The sequence below is a fragment of the Orbicella franksi genome, chromosome 3 (genome assembly GCF_964199315.1).
Source record: "Orbicella franksi chromosome 3, jaOrbFran1.1, whole genome shotgun sequence".
NCBI classification, from domain to species: domain Eukaryota; kingdom Metazoa; phylum Cnidaria; class Anthozoa; order Scleractinia; family Merulinidae; genus Orbicella; species Orbicella franksi.
Window position 1 is genome coordinate 32863841 of NC_138147.1, and position 9470 is coordinate 32873310.

At 39.2% G+C, this 9470-nt stretch overlaps 1 protein-coding gene across 1 annotated transcript; it reads left to right on the top strand.

Moving 5' to 3' along the window:
* Positions 1–5109: 5109 nt before the first annotated feature.
* Positions 5110–6399, top strand: LOC145482533 (uncharacterized). The gene is made up of 3 exons (XM_081461130.1): positions 5110–5229; positions 5355–5454; positions 5881–6399. The coding sequence occupies exons 1-3, from the start codon at positions 5110–5112 to the stop codon at positions 6234–6236; spliced, it is 576 nt and encodes a 191-aa protein (XP_081317256.1). The 3' UTR covers positions 6237–6399.
* Positions 6400–9470: the final 3071 nt, after the last annotated feature.

Consider the following 9470-nt stretch of genomic DNA (forward strand, 5'->3'; position numbering starts at 1 on the left):
AAAATTAATTCGGGATTCCTCTTGTCACTTTTTAACATGAAATAATTTCGACAAGATACGGTGGGATTTCCAAAGACTGCGTATAAGTTCCCGAGACAAAAAGTGTCAAACCAAAACCGTTTCATTTTTCAATCATTTTCTCACCTTCCTCGATATTGGCTTTCAATTTCGTAGCACCTGGCTCAAACGGTTGTGTCGCCAGTTAAAATGATACCCTCGTGTAATAAATTTACGGCTCACCGAAACTGGAATTTTCACACGGATAATTTGCAGGCTTCATCTTAAATAGCACCCAAAACGCCAATCACAATTTGCTCGCGTTCCTCTGGGTTTAAAAGTGACACTTCCGCTCCCAGTAATCTACAGTTGTGCTGTTTGTCCGTAAATAGGACTTTTTAGCAATGGAAGATGTGAAAAATGCCTTATCTAAGGTAAGACAAACGAAACTGTATTTTAAAATCGTTCGTTGAACAGAGGGATATCACTTGCAGTTGCATGGCGGCAAAAACTAATGTTCTGAACCTTGCTTTGCACCGAAATCCATGATCTGTAGAAGGCCAGGCGAAGGAAGCAGAAACAATGTGTAGAGAAACGGCGAAGAGGCAACATAAAGAAAAGTATTGAGGAACTTGCTCTGCTGATTCCAGAAGCTCGAAAGCAGGTAATAGATTTTCTTTCGTATTTCAAACCGACACAACCTCTGATCTCTGAAAACGTAGCTAAAACATAAATTACAAATGGGCATAATTTCAACTTCTCCGTTGGACGTGGAAGGGTTAACCAGAAAATAAATGCTGACTTTGTAGCTTACACCTGAATGTATCAATAATGAAGTAATAATAAATTCGTGATCACCAGATGGCACATGGCCAGCGGTTACAACAGTCCAAGATTCTGCAGCTTGTAGTCGATTACGTTCGCTCCAGTCAACAAGGTAAGGAAATGTCCAGAGGGACTGGAAAAAAGGGCAAAGGGAACTTATATTTTATAGGGGTCGAGATGGCTCAATATGAACACTATACACCGCAATATACCTGGCAAATTAGTCACCATAGAGTGGATGAACATTTTGTCACTGCCTAGTCATTGATCTAGGTGGCCCCACCCCATCCCACAGAAGGTTCTATTATGGGGTAAGGGGGATTGGAAGTAGCCTAGTTTTTAGCCCTCTTCTTAAGTCGCACAAGTATAAGAGAAGACAGAAATACACTTAAGGTTAGGAATTTTTTTTTTTTTTGTTTGTTTGTTTGTTTGTTTGTTTGTTTGTTTGTTTTGACCGGTCAACAAACCCAGTACATGATTCATAAAAACTGGATTTCGAATTCAAAGAGTTCCGTCTCATTCCTCGCCGGTTCCAAATACCAGAAAGTTCAGTTTAGTAACTGGGAAGTGATTCACCAAGACGTTATATCCCAGTTCTCATAAAGTTTAATAGTATTCCTGGGATATTTTCAACTTCCCGGATACTAAAATTCCTCGTTAACTGGATCGAGCAACGGGGAACGTTTGGAATACAAACACGAAGTCAACTTCATATTTTTAAAACAACATACCACTCTCAATATGACATTGTTGTCAATAGGTCAGTGAGATCAATGTCGTTCGTTTTTTAAGCATATCACGTCGAAATGTGAAACAAAAGGTCCAAAAGATTTTTACTTCGGTGTCGATACAACACTAAGCGACTAGCTTAAAAAAACTTCCGCCACTTTGTCATCCAATCAAAAGGAAAACCAAAACCAATCGTGACTCGCCCGCTAAGGTTTAATTTTCCAGCGTTTTGCGTCGGCTTCATGTATTTACTTTTAATACCTAGTCGTACCTTTTTGGTACGCTTCGGCGGCATACTGTATAGTGTCAGGTGAGTTTGGTCGAGCCATGGTTCGTATTTTGGCGAGACGTAGTCGAGCTAAAATACCCATGGAGACACTAAACGAGCCTGATTTGCTACTGAAGCGTACCAATAAGGCACGATAGGTATTTACCAGGAGATTTACCGTACTCAAATTCGGCCAAGTGAGTATGATATCGTAGCCATATCATGTCGTCACTGACATGATGTCGCAGGATGTCAGGACAATAGACACGGCTTCTGATTGGCTAATTGCGAATCTGGGTATGGCAAGAGTTTTGATTGGTTCTTTGTATTGTCTATGTCCTTTGTGATGATTGGCCACAGTGATTTGCTTAATAATAAGTACCTTTATGGATTTAAAGTAACATTCTTTTCATGTTTTTTTTTTGTTTTTTTCTATACACGGCAGAAAACAACGCTTTCAGTCAACGAGGCAACGACAGAGTTATGGACGATAATAATTCAAACGAGTATGGTAGCCCGTGTTCGTTTTGTGAGCAACATTTTGACCAATGCGTAGAAGATACGGAAACGTTTTCACCCAATGATAGCTATAATTTGCAATCACCACTTGACGGTCAACATAGCCGACATCTTTGCAGCTCCAGAGGAGTACCTCAACATTCGCCATCTGATCAAAGTGTATACAGTATTTCCTCACGTGAAGAATCGCCGTTTGAGGAGGGAGACGTTTCAATGTCATTCTCTCATCGACAGTGGTGTTCCAATTCAAATATAGCGTCTATTGACGTTGTCAGGGAGGGTGTTGCTATGGAAACTACGGGGACGCCGCCTCTGCGAGCTTTGAAATCGTTCTGCAGTTCAATTTCTCCAGTTATCTTCCCCGCTGCAGTATCGGCTTCGCGTGACGCTTTGTCAAAAGAATATCCATGCTGCGCAAGAAATTCGGACCAGTTCGTTTTGGATCCTGTGTTTCAAAAGCCAAACTCCTGCAGACTGATTCCTCAAACAGCACCACCTTCCTCCTGTGACCTGTCACCACCTCTGGCACCAGAAAGTCACGATCTATGGAGGCCGTGGATTGCTTAAACATTATTCATTAATTAATCAGAACGTTGCTACTTCTTGCGTGCATATTCAGATTCCCTTTCTTCAACTAATATAGGCCGGGGCGTGATCAATGATGTCGAGTTTATCTGTTTCGATCTTGTTATTTATTTTGCCATCTAATTTTCCTGTCTAATTACATTTTTTTGATAGAACACTTTTGATCCACAACCCAGCCTTCATTACGATACTCACACGTTGGATTCTTACCTAATTGTTCTTATTCACAGTATTCCAAAATAAGAGTTGACTTGAAGAATGGAAGTAGAGTGTTTTTGTTGTATTTTTTTTTTCTTATTTGGCCAATCCCTGTGTGTGCTCTTTCCCTTTCTCTTTGTGTATATAGATGAAGACAGCCAGGATTTTTTATTTGCAAGACCTGAGATCCGACATCATATTTTCTGTGCTCATATTAAATCCTCAGGGCCCATCTACAATACGCTGAAGGAATTTGAAAACGGAAGTTTCACTCTGAAAACACATCAAACTTTTTCCGTCCACACTACGCCAGAGGAATTTGAAAACGGCGTTTTCACTCTGAAAACGCATCAAATGTTTTCCGTCCCCACTACGCCGAGGGAATTTTAAAATGTAACAATCACCGGTCATTTTGTGTACAAGGAAAACTCAGTCAGGGAAATCACAAAATTATCGTGACAAAGGAGCCCATTAATGGGCTCCTGTCGTGAAGCCATCGTTTTCGAAAAGCTTCGTTTTCAACTGAAATGTTTTTCGTCCACACGAAAACAAAAAGCCTGTGTTTTCAAATTCCTCCGGTTTGAAGAGCGTTTTCGAAAAGCTCCGTTTCCTTGACGGATTAGTGTGAACGGTAGGCCCAACCGTAGAAATAAAGCTGCTTTCAAAAATTTTTCGGCGCAGTGTAGACGCTGCCTCAGTGTCCTCGAAGCACGTGGAAAGTAATTAATAGATCGTTTTCACTGTCACGCAATAAAAAAATAAATCAAAAACCATCCAGTGCAAAAAGCTAAGAAATTATGATGTTATAGAAGAAAACTAAATAAGACACTTCTCCAAGTTTTAGGCCTGTGGGTTTCCCCAAACTTCAGATATTCGTCGAAATATTTCGCAGATATTTACAGAGCCCAGTATGAAAACGCCATGTTGGTGTACCTCCGTGGTACACCAATATGGCGGCCGGAAAATAGTGTAAACATCTGGAACTTACTTTGGCTATCTAGGCGACTGATTATCAGTAGTGATCAAACAAGCATTTACATAAGAACTTTTCCTAATGCCATAACTTCTAAAAAGGCTCAAAATCATGAGATAAGTATATATTTTTCGACAAACTCGATCGTAGCCTTGTGTCACGCACCTCCATAACCCTGAAATTCAAAATGCTCTGGATTCCAAACGAAGCACGCTATTGAGCTGGAAAATTGTAAACAGATATAAATATACCGCCTCTTATGCCTGATCAGGATAAAAACTTTGGTGGCTCTTTAGATTTGGATTTTACAAAGTGATGACCTCACGTGAAAACGATCCATACTGAAGCACACGAAAATCCATCTCCCTCAAATGCTGTAGCCATTTTTAATTGGATGATTATGGGGTCAGGAATTGTTCTGGTACCTTATACAGGTTTTCAGTACAAGACATTTTAGTTTTCGGCGCCGTTCTGCATCAACCAAACCGGCTGCATGGCGTAGCAATATACGGGCTTACTGGTGAAGGTGACATAGCTAATTCACTTTTGAACTAACGGCTGAGGGAAGCCTTTACGCTGATTCAAAATGTAGAGTGTAGTGGTCGCTGCGTTCAGCTCTCATGTTTACTAACAGCCCTCTCACCCTTTTAACTGTCACCCCTACCCCAAGGCTAACAGTTGCTCACTCCACGCGCAGAAAGGGCGCCAAACTTTGGGACACGAGTTTGACGCACGACAGAAAAATTTCTATCAGTTGTCTTTCACGATATCGTTCCACCAAAAGAGAAATTGACTTGTTAATCGTCTCTAAAGAAGACGAAATGCCGAGACATTCAAATGGAAAACGCCAGGTATGTTATCTAATTCTTAGAATTTGTCCTTCATTCAATGAGAAAATGACAAAAGCCTTGCTGTTCAGGTTGTTATCGCTACTTGACCCATTGCCTGCATCCATTTCTCGCAAGCGAGTTTACATATACAAAGGCTTATGTAGGTTTTAACTGTTTCTCTCTTGATGTCTGACTCTTTCATCAAGTCACCTAGAAAGCCTGAAATGGAGAGGATAAGGCGGCAGAGAATCAATAAATGCTTGTCGCAAATCAAACTTCTCATTCCAGAGGCCAAAGAACTGGAGGTAGGTTTCAAACTGTGCGCGAAGCAGACACGCGGCGCCGTAAGTTTGAGAAGCCTGTGGTTTGAAGTCGCATGTATATCCTCATTTCAACTAAATTAGGTTGTCTTTGATTCTCTTTTTTGCAGATCAAGAAAGGTTGCAGGCTCGAAAAGGCTGAAATCCTGGAGATTGCCGTTCAATTTATTCAGAGAGTACAAAACAAGACGAACACTAGAAAACATGAAGGTGAGCTATTGTAAGAATAAATTTTTTCCACTAGTAATACCTGGATGGTTTTCTTCTGAAACAAACACAAAGTTAAATCTTCATTATAGAACGGAGATCAAGATTACAAGGGAACTATTTGGTCTTATGTTTTCTTAACGCGTGCACAATCCGTATGCGTCTCGAACAACTTTTGTTTGGCACAAACAACGTGTGATAAAAAGAAATTTTCGTGTTAAGTACACCAGGACTTTTTTTTAAATGATAAATTGCACCTAATGAATTGCAGAGAATATGACAACTCAAAAAGTAACTTTCAACTTTGACCGTTTAGTTGGCCCTTACAAATTGAACTCACAGTCGCTTTCAGTCCCTGAAATATTTCAAAGCTAAATGACAATTCAAGATTTTGGCACTTTGTTTACCTGTATTCCCCTTTTCTTCCAGAAACCTCCGTTGGACTCGAGGAATGCTCTGCATTTTTCAACTCAAGCACGGCCTCAACGAGACCAATATTCCAGGGCCATTTTGACCTACCACAAAACCACAATCCCTCGTCGCCATTTTACTCAGCCCCTGCATGTTGCCTACAACCCTGTGAATGCTGCGACTCAGTCAAGCAGATTTCTCAAAATAGACTCTATGGGTCATTATTCCCACCGGCATTTCCTCGGATTTTCAAGCCGCGTTGTGTTTCTTCAAACATGGCATACGTTCCTGTAACCAGTGGCCTCGAGACCTTTGCAATTCCACCTCAGCAACCTGCCGATTTGCCGGTCTCAGTCAAAGCCGAGACTGACTGATGAAAAACAACCTCTCGAAGTTGCGTTTGTTTTTTTCAGTGTTTAGCGGAAAATAGGAGCTTTGAGGATAAATTTAGAAACCGTCCTTTTAAAAAAGGCATTTTCAGTTGAGTTGGTACATTTTGCAGAATTTCAAGCTATGTTGAGTTTCGTTCCATCATTCGTTACCTTTGAAAACAACTTACTTTCCTCGCATACTGGTTCGTTTGATTAAGAGTATTTTACCAAATGATGGCCTTGATTTTGTCAGTTTAACCTATAACTGAAAAAAAAAAATAAAAAAGGATAAAACTAACAAAAAAAACTAAGTTCTTTGCATAGGTATGATGTTACTAAGTCCTTGCACGTAATAAGAATTGTTTTTTTATTCGAATACAAACTTTTTTTAATTCATACACCTCTGTGACAGTAGAAAATGTTACTTTAGAAGCTACTGTTTTGACAATGCGACAAATTTATAATTTCCCAGGTTCACTTTTACAATTGTTGTCTCATAAAACGTCTCTAAATGTACGAAATTCGTGGGGTTTTTTTTTTTTTGTTAACTCACTTCACATACCTTTGTTTATTAGAGAACTTTACAATTGTTTCAAAATTGAACTGTACAATTTGCCGCACTTGATAATAAATATTAACTCTTTAATTTTCGCTCTCTTGTGTCCTGTTTTCAAAATATTCATCAATCTTATTGCGTGTTATTATGCAGAATTTGAGGGTTCGTCAACATCGTGTCTCTCTGGATAAATGTTTTCATTCTCTCTCTTATCTCCTTGATAATGTGGCAATTCTGTGTGTACACGGTTCAATAGATTGACGATTCTTGGCGATAACTTGCTAGTTTTATATTTTCCACGTGGGTTTTGGAATGCTATTTTAGCAGTTACTGTTTTGACACTGCAACAAATTTATAATTTCCCTGCTTCATTAAATTACTTTTACAACTGTTGTCTCATAAAACATCTCTAAAGATCTCTGAATGTGTGAAATTCGAGATTTCTTATTTCTTGCTGCAGTTTTGTAACACGCCGACCAAAAATCCTTTACGGGTATCTGACACAATTTCTTGCCAGATGAAGGCAAGAACTAAACTTGCCTAAAAAGACAAATAATTTATAAATAATAAACGGCGGTCAAAACGTCCCTTTTTAAAAGCTCGATTGTTTCTCTGTCGCTCTAAATCGAAATTCAATTGGACACATACTGATTTCTTTAAACAATTTGGAGATGGGAGGGAATGTTTGCAGATATTCCAGTTAATTTTATGTTTCAGCTGAAAATATTAAAAGCAGCGCACATTAAAATATTGTGTTAATTTAAGATTCTATTTGTGTGCAATTCGAACATTATTGAAAGTTGTAAAAATTCAATCATGAACTGAATTCAGATTCCCTGTTTTAGACTTCAAAATCATGATCAATAACATTTTATTCTTTTAATCTCGAATACACGGATATTTTCGATTCTGAATTAAAACCTCAGACCAAATAATTTTTGTTACTGAAGAATTTTCTGCAATGTTTGTTAAAAAATCAGTATAAAATTTGGCCCTGGCTATACTTAACTACACGATCTTATTGAGGAAATGGCAAACCCACGATGATGAATTAAAAATTACGAAGACTGAATTTTAAAAATCGTTGCATTTGATGCCAAACTTCCCCATCCAAACAATTGAATTCAAATCATTCTAAAGTAGAAATTCTATAAATAAACAATATATGCTTAAATAAATAAATAAACTAATTTACTGCTATTTAATGGCTACCCGCGGTTGTTTAGGACTTAAACGGACTTATGGCTCTGCGATGTGATGTTCAGTCGAAGCAACTGGGAGGCTGAACCACATTCAACGCAAGTATTTTCATGATTTCAATCTGTCTTACTCCTCCTCCTCTTTTCGTCGCTTGGTTCTTCTTCGCGTATTACTTTTGTCTTTTGTGTTAGAAATACTTGGAGGCTTTGGAACAATTGCCGTCGTCACTACATCCTCGGGTGAAGTATTTTTAAACGCAGTTTGGTTTAATAAAGCCAGCTGCGAGGAAGAATTCTCTTTGCAGGTGATATTGCTGTTACCGATTTTTGCAGGCGGAAGTTTTATCATTTCCGAACTCGTTTGGGGACTTCGTTTCATAGCTTGTTCAACAGCCACAACATTATGGAAAGACCCAGAATTCGTCTTTGATTTTCCATCTATTTTAGGAAGAAACGAAGCCCTCTTTGTGGATTTGAATTCCTCGTTGGAGAGCTTTAGGGGAGCTTTTTTGTCCACCGCGGGAAGGCTACTAGCTAACGCTGCGTCAGTTTTTGAAGCTCTGTAAACTTCGGAGAAATTTGAAGGCTTCCCTTCCACTTTGGAAATTACTGGCGATCGGTTTGAGGACCATGATGCAGATGGTACGGCTCTAGCATAATGGTTATAGTTTTGACTTCCGTTCATAAACTTGTTTGGTACGAACACTGGAGCAAGCACTTGATCACTCAATCTGTTTTCCACTTCTATAGGTGTCGGCGGCCTGCCCATGCTTGAAACCTTTCGTAGTGCTAAAATGGCTGGCTCCAGGCACCGTTTTACATCAGTTGTTTCGTTACTACCTCTTTGAGCTTTGGGAATATGGTGTTCTTTCCCCGTCTTCTTCGGCGACTGTTTTTTCTTCATCTTGAATTTTGTTTTCTGCGAAGTGGCCAAGTTACGATCAGGTTAGTGACTGGCGACCCGACTGGCGGGAATTTTACGTCATAAAGGCGCGCTTGTCGCTAAGTGGCTGAATAGATTGCCAAACAACCAATCAGAATAGACTATGTAATGGGACCCATTCAAAGAAACTCTAGAAGTTTGACAAGTGTTTTACAGCTATTTTTTTCGAAAATACTTAATTAGCCTTCCTCAAAAGGTGATTGAAAAAGATTACGCACCTGATGTAGATTTATCATATAGCATGGCCTGTGCACGTACGTGCTTGGTGCATGAGGCCTTTGTTACGAAAGAATAATGTTAGAAAGGTTTGTAATATCCGGAATATTTGAAACGGTCTCTCCGACAGGGACTCTTGAATAAAAGAATCAGGCTGGCCGCTAACAATCATTTGGCATTTTAATTGAAAAACTCAAAATGCATGTAAATAACCTTGGAGACACGCACGGAAAGTTGGATCGGGGTATTTTCCCCAGATTCCTCAACTACTAGTATTAATTGAGTAGCTGTGACTTGAACAATATATATTTTTTTGTTTTAAA